The sequence below is a fragment of the Tupaia chinensis genome, unplaced genomic scaffold (assembly GCF_000334495.1).
Source record: "Tupaia chinensis unplaced genomic scaffold, TupChi_1.0 Scaffold000182_1, whole genome shotgun sequence".
In the NCBI taxonomy this organism is placed as follows: domain Eukaryota; kingdom Metazoa; phylum Chordata; class Mammalia; order Scandentia; family Tupaiidae; genus Tupaia; species Tupaia belangeri.
Window position 1 is genome coordinate 9,203,269 of NW_006159657.1, and position 16,314 is coordinate 9,219,582.

Below are 16,314 nucleotides of genomic sequence, written 5' to 3' on the forward strand. Positions count from 1 at the left end.
TCAGACTGTCTACTGACAAGTGATACATTAAAACATTTGAAGGTGGTATGTGGAGGATGGTTTTAATTTTAATTTTTTTTGTTTTTTTAAAGAATTAATTTAATTTTACTTATCTTTTTTAAAAACTTTGATCAGAAAGAAGCAGAGAGAGAGAAAAAAAATGAGAAAGCAAGCCATCAGGACTGGGACTCGAACCATGGTCGCCCATATGGAAGTCCAGTGCCTTCCCACCAAGCCACTTGCTGGCCCTTTTATTTTTATTTTAAAAGTTACAGATTGATTTTTTAAAATATATTAAATTATATCTATAACTGGTTTATTTCATCTTGATATCATGTGTATTTTAGATTAATTTAAAAAAGATAAAATCACTTTAGTGAATGTATAGATATGGTTTCATTTTGAAGATTGAATTTGTTGGTGCTCTAATATATTTTAGGTTTTTCTTGTTTTTCTGAGAGATTGATGGCATTAATTCATACTTAATGTACTTGGAACAAATATATCTACTTTATTTACATAAAGATTCATTGAAAGGGTTTATCCTTTTATATTATTTTTAAAATCAAATTAATAACTTTGCCTGGGACTTCGCACAGTAACAGGTCGTGGGCAGCTTTAGAAAGTACAAGAAACATAGTAAGAAAACAGGTTTACCCCGTGCTCAGCTTAGGAAATAGAACAGTTTTACTGTGATTTTGCAGTTAGGAGAAGTTAAAATATTTTTAGGAGGTACACATATTATAAAACTTGTCATTTAGAGAAGAATTAAGAGAAAACCAGAATGCTGCCCGTTAATAGTGAACTGGGCCTTGTGAAATGCCAACCAGATAGTTGGCTGCTTCTCAGATATGTACAGTACATGAGAACTGAATGAATGCTTTTGCCATTCTCTGTAAATGTCTCCTAGGCACCAGCAAGAGCCCACCAAGGACCCTGTCATTCTGAATGCACTTTTGCACGTTTGCAAGACCATGCATGACTCCGTGAAGTAAGTCAGGCTTCCAGCTGCAGTGTAACATGGACTGGGGTCTGAATATCACCTGATAGTACCTCTGGGAATGACTGCTTTAAGTGCCACTGTGAATAATACTACTTTATTGGGTCTATTCAGATTCTTGCTAATGAGGACATTCCAGTCCACGGGAGAGGACAGAGAAGGCTGAGGGTAACCTTCCTGAGAAAATGAGATGGCAGATGTTTTTACAAAGGGATTTCTGTTGGGAGGGAAAAAAAGGCTGGTTTCGTCCAAATGAACTCAAACTCCATGTCTCCTCAGAGATTTCTGAGCGCCACAGATAGTCTAATAATGAGCTCACTCATCCAGTGACATAGCCTTTTAATTTAATCTCATTATTAGCCAATTATTTGAAATTCAAATGAAATCGCTTGTATTTCTTACATGGAAGACTTACTTGCTCAGTGAATTTGAGGATCTGACCTCTCCACAGACTTTATCTTTTGGTCAAAGGCTGAATTGACCCTCTTTTACTTTGGAGAGTTTGCTTTCTGTGTTGTGTGTGTGTGTCTTTTCCTTCAAACATGTTTGCATTTGTGTTTAAGATGGCTCCTACTTATTTGTAGCTGAAATTTTAGTCCCCAAAGAATTTTTTAACACAACTTGATTTACTGGAAAATGTTATAAGAATTGAGAAAATTGTTTTGAAACTTAACCATCAACAAGAAAAATTTTATTTCTTTTCTTTCTTCATGAGTTACTTTCAAATTCACAGGTAGTTATATAAATTAAGATGTCAAGATTTTTCTTTTTTCTTTTTTTTTGGAGAGGTTTTTGCTACAGGGAGTGTGTGCTTGTCAGAGAGACAGAAAGCGAGAAATCACCCCCTAGGGGGGATGGCCATGCCGCAATCCCTTCTCCTCTCAGGATCTTGGGCACGTACGCACACATGCCCAGTGTGAGTTTAAGCTACCTGGTCTGGGACTCAAACCATGGTTGACTACATGGGAGTTCAGCGACATAGCCATTATGCTAACTGCTAGTCCCTCAAGATTTTTCATAATAAGTGGAACTGGTACACTTGAATTGGACAAGAATAGAAACAAAAGCACACCAAAAAAAATCTAGAAACGGACTAGTATTTGTAGGATATTGGTTTTGGCTTAAGTAAAATAGATTTATTTCTTAATAAAGTGTGAATAGGGGCCAGCAGATGGTGTAGTGGTTACATCCTTGGATTACCACATGGATACCGCAGTTCGAGTCCCAGACCTGGTGACTCGAAAATCACACCAGGTGCATGTGTGTGGATGCTCGAGATCCCAGGAGGAGAATGGAGGAGAAGGGATTGTGGCATGGCCATCCCTTCCAGGGGAATGAGTTCTCACTTTCCCACTGTCTCTATCTCTCTCCTGTGAGTGTGTGCGCTCTAAGTCAAAGACCTCTTTAAGTAAATAAATAAATAGAAGTGTGGAGACCAGCAGGTGGTGTATGTCTCTGGACTCCCACATGGTCGAGTGTGGTTTGAGTCCCCAACCCAGCATCTTCAAACCACAGCAGGAGCGCTTATGTGCATGCTCAAAAATCCTGAGAGGAGAACAAAGAAGGGATTATGGCAGGATTACAGCATGGCCATTCCCCCCTCCCCCCAGGGTGATTTTTCGCTTTCTATCTCTCTGTCTCCGGCAAGTGCACGTGACCTATAGCAAAAACTTCTCTAAAAATAACTAACTAAATAAAAGTGTGAATAAGTAGATCAGAAGGTAGGGTTAGGGTAGCTCTTCTTTTTTAAAAAAATTTTTATTGTATTTTTTTCCTTTCATTTATGGCAGAAAACATCCATGTGCAGGCGAGAGTTAGAGAGCAAGAAAGGAGCACCTTCTGCAGAGTCTAGCCACCCACAATCCCCTTCCTCCACCTCCAGCCCGTTAGTTCTTGGTCACATACACATGTCGTCAGCATGTTTCAGGCCAGCCGGGCTGCCTGTGGGATGCAGTTTTCTCTGAATACTGCATTACTGCTGCTCCACAGAGCCGGCTTTGGGCTCGCGCACTGTTCTTTCAAACATCCTGCAGGGACCTGAGTTCTTTCTCCCTTGTTGCCCTGACATCCCTCTGGCTGTCTTCCGTCTTCGGCTGAAAGCTGACCTGCCCCAACCATGTCCACGTTGCAGCCTGTGTGCACTGGGGGATGCCAGCTTCCTTTCAGTACAACACGTGGAGACTTGCACTTGCATTCGTATCCCATTGCTCGCACTATCACACAGCCACACCTGGCTGCTCGGGAACGTTATCTCAAAGAATAAAGGACTTTGTATATTGGACAACAATGTGCAGGCATTGCCCAAACTCATTTTCCCTTAGAACAAACCAGCAAATAAAAACCTTGATTTCTGTTTTCTCTGAGATCTTAAATTAAAAAAGAAAAACAGAGCTGGGGTAACTATTTAGAGGCTTAACATGAATAATCAAAATGATAAAGATTTGACATTTTCTTATTTTATATTTATATTAAATATTCTATTAAATAGAACCAACTAAAATCTTGACGTACTTTAAGAGGCATCTAGAAATTAGATGGTTTGGGAACCAGCAGTTAGCATAATGGCTATGTCGCTGGACTCCCACGTAGTCGACCACGGTTCGCATCCCAGACCCGGTAGCTTAAAACTCACGCCGGGTGCGTGTGCGTGCATGCCCAAGATTCTGAGAGGAGAATGGAGGAGAAGGGATTGCGGCATGACCATCCTCCCTGGGGGGGTGATTTCTCGCTTTCTGTCTCTATGTCTCTCTGTCTGGCGAGCACACACGCCCTATAGCGAAAACCTCTCCAAGGGGAAAAAAAAAAAGAATAGAAATTAGATGGTTTAACAAATGAGAGGGGGGGTGAGCAGGTGGCATGGTGGTTAAAGTGCTGGACTCCCACTGTGATCCAGTAGCTTAAAACTCATGCTGGGTGCATGTGCATGCCCAAAATCCCAAGAGGAGAATGGAGGAGAAGGGATTGTGGCGTGGCCATGGTGGGGACGGCGATTTCTCTCTTTCTGTCTCTGTGTCTCTTCAGTGAGCACACGTATCCTATAGCAAAAATCTCTCAAAAGAAAAAAAAAAGAAAAAAGGAGAAAGGGAATGGATAGTTACATGATAGGTATATAAAATCTTCAAGTAGTTCATGGAAAAATGCATGTTGTGAAACCTACCAGGCCAGTAGGTTAATGTGGCTGGATCCCAGACTGTTGACTGTGCAGTTCAAGTCCTGGACTCAGTGGCTTGAGAAACAGCTGGGTGTTGTTATTCCTTGGCCTCTTGGCTAAGATCAAATGAGAAACACTCTGGGCACATGTGCATGTATGAGCAAAATCCCAAAAAGGAGAGAGAATGGAGAAGGGATTGCAGGGTGTCCAATTCCCCATCTCTCTGTCTCCTGTGAGCATATGCGATTTAAAAAGTTGTTTTTCAATTTTAAAAAAGAAGAAGACTATGCATGAGTTTCCAACAATTTTTGTACCAAAATAAAGCCGTATCTTTTTATTCATATTGATTGATTTTTTTATTTGCCAGAGGGCACATGAGCTCACCAGAGAGAAACAGAAAGGGAGAGGAAGGAAGCACTCCCAGTAGGGCGTGGTCATGCACTGTCCCATCCCCCCGTTTCTCCTTCCTGTTGTGCACATGCGTGCACAACTGCCTGGCATGGTTTTTAAGCTGCTAGAGCAGGGGTTCAAACCACTGTTGGCCATGTGGTATCCAGCACCCTTGATCACTGGGCCACTGGGCTGACCCATAAACTTGTATCTTCATTTCATTTTTCCATTTTCTTTTTGAAGTCTCCTCATAGTATAAAATACTATAATGTAGATATGGTAGGGTCCCAGTGGTGGGCATCTGGATGTTCACTGGAAAGTTCTTTCAACTTTCCTGTATGTTGGAAATATTTTGTTATAAGATGTTGAACAACGATTCTCTAAAATATGCAATCTGATGTTAGACCTTGCCTAAATTCCAAAGAAAATTACCTTCTCTTTTCTTATTAATAAACAGATCCTCAGAACGGTTTCTTCGAGGGAAATAAGCACATTTAAATGTTGTTAATTTTGAGTACCTGCTTTTATCAAAAAAAAAATATATATATATATACACACATATAGCCTAATCAAAGTTTTTTAAATATAGAAAATGCAGGCTGTTTTTACCTGCTAAATTGTTTACCTCATGTGTATTTTTTTCTCTTTTGAACTTTCTTTTATTACCTCAGTGTTAATTATGTACAATTATTGATTTTTAGTGCACTCACTCTGGAAGATGAGAAAAGAATGCTGGCATATTTGATTAATGGATTTATAAAAATGGTAAGTATTGGGGAAGACATTTTAGCGCACTTGGAAATGTGATGTAATTGTTTATCCTTACTCTGGTGAAAGCAGTTAACATTATGTTCCCTGGTGCTTTTCATTTTTATCGAGATAGGATGAAATTAGAAAACGTCTTACATTAGCCAGAACTCCCTTGGGAACAAAAAGAGCCAAGGCAAACTTGCTTAAGGAAAAGAAAAGTGAGGGGAGTTGGAAGGGAGGCCTCACTGGCTCAGGTGGCAAGTCCATGAAGCTCTCTGAAGGAGCAGCAGGACTCAGGGGCTCAGTGATGTCAGCAGGTCCTGGGGTCTGTGTCCATGTTTGCCTGGGGCTCTGCTCTGTGGCTCCCCTCTTAGACAGGCTCGCTCCCCACAAGAGCTCCTGCTTCCATTCCCCTGGCTCTGTAACCAGCAGGAGGGTCTCCTGCATGAGTCCTGGGATTGAGTTTCCAGGTTAATTTGGATCCTGGGCCCAAACATACCAATTGGCTGGGTCTGAGAGACAGGCACTCCTGAGACCAAAGTGGAAGGAAGGGTTCCCCTGTAGCATCTGATATGCTGATCACCAGATGCTGGTGAAAACTATGCTGCCAGGCAAAACACCAGACACCCACTCCTTGTCTTTTTTAGTTCTGTTGTTACATCACTGCTGTGTAACAGCTCACCACCAAGCTTAGTGATTTTAAATAGTCACTTAGCGCAGCCACAGTAGCCTGTACTGTTGGGCACCACTACTCAGTGGCCTGAGGCCACATGGGAGTCCCAAGTTCAATTCCAAGCCCACCCTAAAAGCCAGGCATGGTGGTACACACTTATGGTCTCAGCTACTCATGTGACCAAGGCAAGAAAATTACGAGCTCATGGCCAGGATGGGCAACAGAGCAAGATCCCATCTGAAGCCATGGAGCATGGTAACAGGAGGATCACAACACAGTAAAACCTTGTCTAAAAAACAGTCATTAAACAAGAAAACAAAACTATTTTATTATTAGTTTTTAAAATTTGGTGAGTAAGTCAGCCACTCCATATGGTTTCAGCTGCTATGGCCAGATTGAGATAGAGAGAAATATCCAGGGCCTTGTTCCTGGCTGTTGACTGGGTGTGTTTTCTTCCATGTGACTTCTTCCTTACCACTGTTCTCTCATCGTTCAGCCATCAAAAGTCTGTTGAGCACTTTTGCATGGTACGGGCTCCTGTGAGGGCACAGATGGAAGCTGCCAGGCTTTTTCTGCTGCAGTCTGTGGTCAGAGTAACTCAGAGGGCCCGCCCCAAAGGAGGGGAGGGGGAGGTACTCAGCCACTTGAAGGCAGAGTCAAAAGGGACATTGAAAAAGACAAGAAGAGTGGGAGGGATTACTGCAGCCTTCTTGGGAAGTAACCCACCGTTTTACCAGCCCAGCCAGAACAGTCTTTGAATTCTTGGTGCTTAACGCTTGTAAACCAATGGTAGCCAATATCCTTTATTTTAATAGAAAGGTCAGAATCAAAGCTGACCAAAATGGAAACAATGACATTACTTTGAAAATAACCTTGAACTGGTGACTTGTTCAACAACAGGTGTCAATTTAACTGTCTACCTGACTCTATGGGGAAAATATCATTTTATTTTAATTGCCAGATAGAGAGGGAAAGGGAGAGAGCACTTTCCATTGGGGCGATCACGTCCCAATCCCTCTTCTTTATTTCCCCGTCCTGTTGGGATTTTAGGCATACATGCACATGTGTCTGGCATGTTTCGTGAGCTGCAGGGGCTGCCACACAGGGTCCGGCTCTTTTACCCACTAGGCTGCATGGCCCCAAATACCACTTTTGATGAAAAATCAGAATTGGCCTTTCAATTCCCTGTTAGGAAGTGTACCTCTAGATTTACCAGGTGACTTTCCTTTGTCCTTGGTTTATGTACTGATCTCGTGGTATTTATCCTTTTATGGCTTTGCCTGAAAGTCACTAAATTATAGTAGAAAAGAATATGAGGAAATAAAATGTGAAAACTGATAGCTATAATGGAAAAAGCAAAATTCAACTTCCTCTGGATAAAAGTGATTGATGTAGCAGTAAAGTTTCTCCTACTAATCAGCTGTCCATAAATTTGAAGAAATAGGAGAAGAGGCGACTCTCGGTGGTGGGGAAACTTCCTTCTTTAGCTCCAGCAGCCACTAGTAAGCTGCTGAGTTTAGAATCCCCAACAGGAAGCAGAAAGGTGTGGCCCTTAGTGAAACCCCTTTGCTAAATGACTCCCAACAACCGAATTTATGTCCTGTGCAAAGGCTCCAGCTGACAAACAAAATTCCGCAATTTCCTTTCTGGTGGTTTCCTTCTCAGCCTGGAAAATTCTGTTTACATTTTGAGCTTCTGTTTTGTACCCTTTGACTTGTTTTGTTCTGGTCCAGTGCCATGTCGTAAAGGCGAAGTGGTAAGAGTCATACTGGAGTTATACACTGGTTAATGTAAGGTAAAGACTTTCTAGTGAAAGTATATTCATGTGTATTTCCTCTAAAGATAATAGTGTCCCTTTCAGCATCTTTCTCCTTGATTCTAGGTTTCCTTTGGCCGTGATTTTGAACAACAGCTAAGTTTTTATGTCGAGTCCAGGTCGATGTTTTGCAATCTAGAACCCGTTCTTGTGCAGTTGATTCATGTAAGGATTTTCATTTATTCATTCAGTATCTAAATATTTATTGATTACTTATACATCACAAACTAATCTTTTTTAAAAGAATTATTATTTTTTTAAAGAATTATTATTAATTTTATTTAACTTTATTTATTCATCCATTTTCATTTGACCAGAGAAAGAGAGGGAAAGTGAGACAGCAAGCCGCCAGGTCCAGGACTCAAACCACGGTTGGCTACGTGGGAGTCCAACGCCCTTAACCACCCTGTCACCTGCCGATCCCCCACAAACTAACCTTAATCTGGGATTCCTCTGGCCCCATATCACTACTGTTCTTTAGGGTACAAAAGGTAGTTTCTCAAAGGTTAATAAAATCTGCAACTTTGCTTAAATCTTTGGAAGTTTTCTTGACCGCTGTTTCTCCAAAAGTTGCGTATTCTCATTTCTGCATGCCAGTAGCAGAGAGTTAAGTAACTTACACTGTTTACTTGTAGAAGTACTAACCTGGAGTTCCTCGTTGCCTAACTAGAGACTTCTGACTTCCCTGGATGATGGCATCTCTCGGTAACTTTTTATAAGCCCCCAGGCCAGAAGAAGTAGTAGCAGTTGTGTTTCTTTGTATTTGTGCCCTAACAACCTGCTAGCCATTTGGAAACTAATGCGCATAAAATTTAAAAATATATATTCTTCAATAACCATAATTACTAATGAGGTGTGCGTACTGCAGGAAACTGCATAATGACTCAAACGCTAGAAGCAGATTGGACACTGCCTCCCTAATAGCCTGTTCTGCACGGTACTTGTTTTTTATTGCAGCAGTTGCCAAAAATTCAGTTTCACAAAGATAGGATGTGACTGCAAAGGATGTAACATAGCCCATTGTCTAGCCTATGAGCTGTCACACACCAGCATTCAACAAGTTAACTATTGCTGTGTTTCCCTAGGAAAATGGGGTGCCCCTGCAAGTTTGCTGTGGCATCCTGGGCACCCCGGTGCAGTTTGGGGACCATAGGTCCAAATGTTTCATACCTTTGGAAAGTTTCCCAAAAGCTCTTTTAATTGCTTCATGTCTCTTCGAGGAGAGCAACCTTTTTATGTGTTTGTTTGCTGGCTCACAGATTACTTAGTACAACTAAACTTTAAACTTAGTCATAGAGACCTCATCTGTCACAATGAATGACTGTGACAATGGAATGAACTGATGTTCCACTCTTAGCATAGCATGTGATATGCAGTAAGTGATGATATAGTCACTATTCACACTGTTCTTACCGCTATTAACAACATGACATTGGGGCTGGCAGGTGGCGTGGTAGTTAAGGGCACTGGACTCCCACATAGCTGACCGTGGTTTGAGTCCTTGACCTGGCAGCTTGCTTTCTCATCTTCTCTCTCTCTCTCTCACCCTCACTTTGTCCCTCTCTGGTCAAATTAAAATAAATAAAGATAAATTTAAAAAAAAAAAAAAAGGACACGACACTAAGAGTATGGCTAAATTGCATGATCTGCTCTCAGATTTGGAGGTTTCTCTGAGATCACTAAGATTTTTTTTAAGAATTATTTTATTTAGCTTTATTTACTTATATGTTTTATTTTGGACAGAGTGAGAGAGAGAGAAAGTAAGAAGCAAGCCTCCAGGTCTGAGACTTGAACCACAGTCAGCCATGTAGGAGTCCAGCATCCTTAACCACCATGCCACCTGCCAGCACTGAGATTTTTTTTTTTTTAAAGGAAGATTTTTGCTATAGACCACATGTACTCGCCATAGAGAAATAGACAGAAAGCAAGAAATCACCCCCCAGGGGGGATGGCCACACCACAATCCCTTCTCCTCTAGGGATTTGGGCCACATACTCACATGTGCCTGGCATGAGTTTTAAACCATAAGGCCCAGGACTCAAACTGTAGTCAACTACGTGAGAGTCCAGTGACATAACTCTTACGCTATCTGTTAGTCCCAGAGATTGCTAAGGTCTTACTTAAGCTTAGGGTGTGGGCTTCAGTGAATGGATTTAAGTGAACCCTGGCTATTCATTAAATCAGAAAATAGTCACTTATAGTGCTGATTAACAGGCATGACTGACTTGGCAAATGTCTTCGGTTCTACTCTCTTGGAGATGTTTGCACAGCTAAGATCCAATCGGGCCTGTGACCTCTTTGGTATTTCAGGGTTCATTGCTAATCAGTCTTACCCCAGTTAGCTTGCTCTCATTGGTTTATATGTAGTTAATGTCCAAACCTCTATGGAAGATGTTAATCTGAACTAGTCATTTCATTACCATTTCTTTTTTTCTTTTCTTTTTTTTCTTTGAATCCAGAGCGTGAACCGGTTGGCAATGGAAACAAGAAAAGTAATGAAAGGAAATCATTCCCGAAAGACAGCTGCATTTGTCCGGGTATGTTCCAAAGATAAGGACTCCCAGACTTTGGATTTCAGTGGGTTGTTTAGTTTGCAGGTTACTAAATTGCTGTTTTCAGAAAAAGATGAATGTATCCTGATAAGGGCAGTTTAGTGTTTATTTTTCAGATTAATTTTTTTCCTGGATTGGTCAATTTTCTTTATAGCTTCAGAAGAAAGATCAAAGGCCTTTCTATTTGGGGGAGCTGCTGGAGAGATGGATTTGCATCTCTGTGCATCGGCTCAGTTGCCTCTGATTTCCCCTAATATAGTAACACAATATGTTATAAAATGCTTCTTTAATGATAATGATATATTATACGGAATGGCATTGTGCCTGTAACTGGAAGACTGAACGCCTTTTTTCCCATCTCCATAAGAGTTATGCTCAAGTTAAAGTTAACCTTTATCAAAGCAATACATGTTCATATTTTTAAAAATGCAGTCATCCTGATGGCCAGATGATGCGGCTGTAATCCATGTTTTTAAAAATGAAATCATCCTGATGGCCAGATGATGCGGCTGTAAAATACCATGCTCTTCAAGGCTCACCCACGCCAGAAGGTTCCAGACTCAGGTCTAGACACCTCCCAGAGTACACTCAGCATGCGTACACCTGTGATCCAGGGCTGGCTGAGGCTGGGAGTGGGTCCTTACTGGGGATGCCTGACTCTCTGGTTCTTACAGAAAAAAAAGATAAATAAGCTTTAAAAAATTAAGCCGTGTTGAAACAGTACAATGGAGTATTAGGCATTCCAGGAATACCTTTTCTCACTTCTTTTTTTTTTATTTTTTATTGAGAGGTTTTTGCTATAGGGCGTGTGCACTCGCCAGACAGACAGAGAGAGACAGAGAGACAGAAAGCGAGAAATCACCCCCCAGGGGGGTAGTCACGCCGCAATCCCTTCTCCTCCATTCTCCTCTCGGGATCTTGGGCATGCACGCACACGTGCCCCACGTGAGTTTTAAGCCACCTGGTCTGGGACGCGAACCGCGGTCGACTACATGGGAGTCCAGCGACATAGCCATTACGCCAACTGCTGGTTCCCACCTTTTCTCACTTCTTACCTATTTCCTCAGAGTTAGCCACCCTCCAGACTTTCTGGTAACTTCGTTTTCTGGTTACCTCCATAGTTTTATTTAGTTTGAATGGTTGTTTCTTAGTTATCCATATTAGATGTTACCTGTTTCCTTCCTGTGATGATGGACAAGGATTTATTTTTCACATACCACATGCCTCTCACTTTTCCCTCTCAGTCCTCTCAAAAAATCATCAGGTATAGGAAAGGCTAGAGGAAAAATCCGGGACTCAAATGAGGGGATCGTTTTAAAGGTTTTTGCTAGAAAATACACGATGAGAGAAAATTACCAATGTGACCGGCTGCACCTCTCCCCTTCTTTCCAGGCCTGTGTTGCCTACTGCTTCATCACCATTCCTTCGCTGGTGGGAATCTTCACGCGTCTCAATCTCTACCTGCATTCTGGTCAGGTGGCCTTGGCCAACCAGTGCCTCTCCCAAGGTGAGCCCATCTTTTTCTCATCTCAAGCACTCCCTGCTGCTTAGGAAAGCCGACTTAGCCGTGTGTGTGTGTGTGTGTGTGTGTGTGTGTGTGTGTGTATGGAGGGAAATTCCACAAAGGGGAGAGAAAAGAAGTGATCAATAAAAATGATGACTTTTAAATCTGTTTCTCTAGTCAGAAGCACATTGGGGGACCAGCAGTTAGCATAATGGCTATGTCGCTGGACTCCCACATAGTCGACCGTGGTTTGCATCCCAGACCTGGTGGCTTAAACTCACACCGGGTGCATGTGCGTGCATGCCCAAGATCTCGAGTGGAGAATGGAGGAGAAGGGATTGCGGTGTGGCCATCCCCCCTGGGGAGTGATTTCTCGCTTTCTATCTCTCTGTCTCTTTGTCTGCCTGGCGAGCGCACGTGCCCTATAGCTAAAAACAAACAAACAAACAAAGAAGTACATTGGACACATTTATAAAATAGACAGATTATAGCACAAGGAAATTTTCCTCTAAGAACCTTCTTTTTTTTTTTTTTGAGAGAGAGAGAGAGAGGTTTTTGCTATAGGGCATGTGAACTTGCCAGAGAGAGACAGAGAGACAGAAAGCAAGAAATCATCCCCCAGGAGGGATGGCCATGCTACAATCCCTTCTCCTCCTAGGATCTTGGGCACACACGCACATGCGCCCAGCGTGAGTTTAAGCCACTGGGTCTGGAACTCAAACCACGTTGACTACGTGGGAATCCAGCAACATAGCCATTACTCTAACATCTGGTCTCCAGAACCTTCTTATATCTATTCCAGACAGGCCAAATCAGGCAGCTCTGACATCCTGAGCTAAGGACACCTAGTTCGAGAAGTTAGGATTGCTTAACCACAGCAGATTTGTTTTCGATTTTTGTTACTGTTGATGTTTGTTTATGTGCTTGAAACTAGTGTAGAGATACACTAGTAGACTGCTTGCTATTATGGCTAAACGTTCTGCTCAAGACTGATCTTCGTGTACTAGGCACAAAGCCATCCCTGAGGCAGGGCTGTGTGGGAATGGTTTCCTTGGGAGCTGATCCCAGTGAGTATCAGAAGGGTGACCGGGGTGAGACGGAAGGGAAAGAAGCTGGAAAGCATGCACTTGGGAGCAGGTTGCTACTGTGGGCAGCTGCAGTTCACTCTCATCTGGGAGAGGGTGTCTAACATGCTCAGTGTGGCCTACCCGAGAGACAAGGAAGGTGTATTCTTTCCTGCCTGTCATGGGCTAAACGCTGCCTCTGGGAGATTGACTCCCTGGCACTCTGGCCTGCTCTAAGTCACACTTGAGCTAAGAGAATGTCTCCAGGAAGAGAGTGGCAAGTGTTTGTTGCAGGATGCCAACTACAGAGGTCCTGGTCACCAACTACAGAGTGGCCTGCAGGCCCAGTCCCAGCAAGATATCTTATCTATTGGGTCATCAGGAAAGTTACGACATATTTTTTTTTTGCATAGAAAAACATGTCGTAACTTTCCCGATGACTCAACAGCAGGCCCTAGCACAGAGAGTAGAAGAAATCCCAGTGACATTTATGGAGCATGTGTTAGGTGGCCAGTCCTCTGTACACAGGATCTCATCTCATTCTTCCAGCAATCACATGAGGCCAGTCCTGTGTTTGGTGCCTCATTTCCCAAGTAAGAAAATGGAGCAGGAAGTGGCCACGTAGCTTGCCTAGGGTTGCTCCACTTGCGAGTCACTGCACGAGCTCCCCTGACCTAAGAGAATGGCTGTTGGGAAACTTCAATGAATCCTGGGAGTTTTCTATAGCACCAATGAAGTGGACTGATGTTTTCGCAGGTGGTTTTCTTGACCCCACCTCATGGATTATGCCACGGTTAGTGGTTTACCCCCTATTACCCTGACTTGGATGAGCAAGCTGGGCCATTTGGAGAGTGGTCACTCACTCCCTTGTTCTTTTCTCTTTATCTCTCTCCACCCTTTTTTTTTAAATTGCCAGAGGCACATGCACTTGCAGAGAGAGAAAGGGAGAAAGCACCCCCGCTGAAGTGTGGTCGTTCTGCAGTCCCTTCTTATCCAGTTCACCCTCCTGTTGCCATTTGGTGCATACACACCTTGTGTGTTTTCCACGCCACCAAGGGCTGGCATTTGAACCATGTTCGCCATATGAGATCCTGCTCCCGTAACCACCAGGCTATAAGGTCAGCCCTTCCCTTGCTCTTCTGAACCTTGGTGTGGCGGTTCATCTGTATCTTGATTCATCTGGGACATCTGCACACTGAAGTCTTCACATGTGGTTGCTGTCCAAGAACCTTTTCAAATTCGTCTTGGTTTTGCTTTCAGCTCCTACGGGCTCCTGTAGTTTTTTTTCACTCCATTCTGTAATCTGGATATGGGAGCCTGTATGATGTGGCGCCTGTTTTTCGCTCCTTTGACCATACTAAGCTGTCTTAGTACAAGCGCAGAGCCTCTGTGCTTGCTGTCCTCTCTTTCTAATTGAGCTTTGTCTGGGTATTTGCTTTTTTTGTTTGTGATTGCAAGGCAGATGATGAGAATCAAGTCTTTTGTTTTTTGTTTTTTGTTTTTTTTTTTGAAAGATTTTCGCTATAGGGCGTGTGCGTTCGCCAGACAGAGAGAGACATAGAGACAGAAAGTGAGAAATCACCCCCCGGGGGGATGGTCACGCCACAATACCTTCTCCTCCATTCTCCTCTCGGGATCTTGAGCATGCACGCACACGAGCCCGGCGTGAGTTTTAAGCCACCGGGTCCGGGATGCGAACCACGGTTGACCACGTGGGAGTCCAGTGACATAGCCATTATGCTAACTGCTGGTTCCCGAGAATCAAGTCTTTAGGGCAGGCTTTCCCGACTACTCTGACTAAAGAGACTGACCCTCCCCAGTCTCTCACCTCCTTTGCCATTATCCCTACTGTTGTCATTACTCAGACCATGGACTGAGACTTTACTGCGTGAATTTGTATATGTGCTGTCTGGACACCCCCTCTCCCCACTAGGACAGGCGCCTGTCCTTGGTGTATTGGTAAATGTGGAATTTTCTCCTAATGCCTACTTTGGTAAGAGTGATGGTTTAGGGGTTGGCCGGAGGCATGGTGGTTCAAGGCGCTGGATTCTCACACGGCCAACCATGATTTGAGTCTTTGAGTCCTGGACCTGGTGGCTTACTTTCTCTCTCTCTCTCTCACTCACTCACTCACTCTCACTCTGTCCCTCTCTGGGGACAAATAAACAAATGAACAAATAAATAAATAAAGTTAATAAAAATAATTCTTTAAAAAAAAAGAGTGATAGTTTAACAAGAAACAAAAAAGCTAAGTTAACAGCCATCACCACCTGATGATGTGCAAAATGAAAATTAGAGCACACTTACTTAGATATTAGAAAGTTTGAGTCCTCTCATAAACTGATTCCCTCTTAAAAAGGGTAGGAATGTTAGACCCAGGTGGGAACATCTGAGTTTGGTTTCACCTGCAAAACGAGGGACGGGTTGTGAGCAGCGAGCGGATACCATAGCTATGAATTGCAAGTGGACGCTCTGGAAGCCTCTATCTTTCTTCTACCCACTTTATAAAATCAAGACCAAGATTTTGAAAGTTGTAGATTTTAGGCAAATCCGTGACTGGGTTCTTTATAGGGCTTCATGCTATTATTTTTTTAAAAGCAAAATAGTAATTTCCAAGCTAACTAAAGGCTCTCCCCTCAGCAAAGATTTGCTCTCCCAAAAACTACGAGGAGAGCTGCGAGTGGTTTTCTCCCTGTTGTCCTGTCCTGTGCCATCCTGTCCTTGGTGCTCACCAAGGGACAGCATGTGAGACTAGCCCTGTACACTGGGCATGGATAAAGACAGCACCCTCCTGGGCCACCTCACCCCTCACTTGAAGCTGCTGTAGGGGAGTGGGAGTGTGGTGTCTACTTCGTGTTTAATAATTTATCTGATGATTTTTACTTGAGTCTCTAAATGCTGTGACATTCAACCTTAAAAGCCTATTATTGTTGTTTCTGAAAGCCACACACAGCAATTGCTGGCCCAAATAAATAATGCATTCAATTACAGAGAATGGGAAGGCTAAATATAAATTAAATGAAGCTTATGGAAATGGGCCACTTTGTTGGCCTCCCTAAGCCTCCTCCCTTTTCAGCTGGTTGTAAAACATCCCCTCCTCTCTGTTCACTTTCTTGCCTCTCTTAATCCAGCCTTGGTACTATCTCCTTTATCAGGCTGTTTCTTTGTCAGGGCTGAGTCCAGACCAACACGTAATAAACTCCTGTTGATCCCTCAGGCTGGCCTGTCTGGTGCTGACGCAGGAGTACTGACTGCATTCGGGGCCCAGTTCTGTTCCTTTGTAAACCCTAGTGCTGTGCTGCTCATAGACCGGACTGTGTGGGGATTTGGCGCACATACTCTAGCCCATCACTCTCGGAGTAATTAAGGGCAACAAAGGACTTGCAAATCAGTATCTGGTCATATGCTTCTCAT

General features: G+C 43.1%; 1 protein-coding gene across 4 annotated transcripts in view; it reads left to right on the plus strand.

Moving 5' to 3' along the window:
* Positions 1-16,314, plus strand: part of VPS35L (VPS35 endosomal protein sorting factor like) — a 143,579-nt gene that overhangs the window by 82,748 nt on the left and 44,517 nt on the right. For all 4 annotated transcript variants that reach the window (XR_003549098.1, XM_027771090.1, XM_027771088.1 and 1 more), the window contains exons 22-26: positions 911-991; positions 5,243-5,306; positions 7,847-7,945; positions 10,240-10,317; positions 11,725-11,839. Coding sequence is in view for 3 of the 4 variants with exons in the window: in XM_027771090.1 (XP_027626891.1) it covers positions 911-991; positions 5,243-5,306; positions 7,847-7,945; positions 10,240-10,317; positions 11,725-11,839 (437 nt within the window). In the remaining variant the exon portion in view is untranslated. The remainder of the gene's footprint in view (positions 1-910; positions 992-5,242; positions 5,307-7,846; positions 7,946-10,239; positions 10,318-11,724; positions 11,840-16,314) is intronic.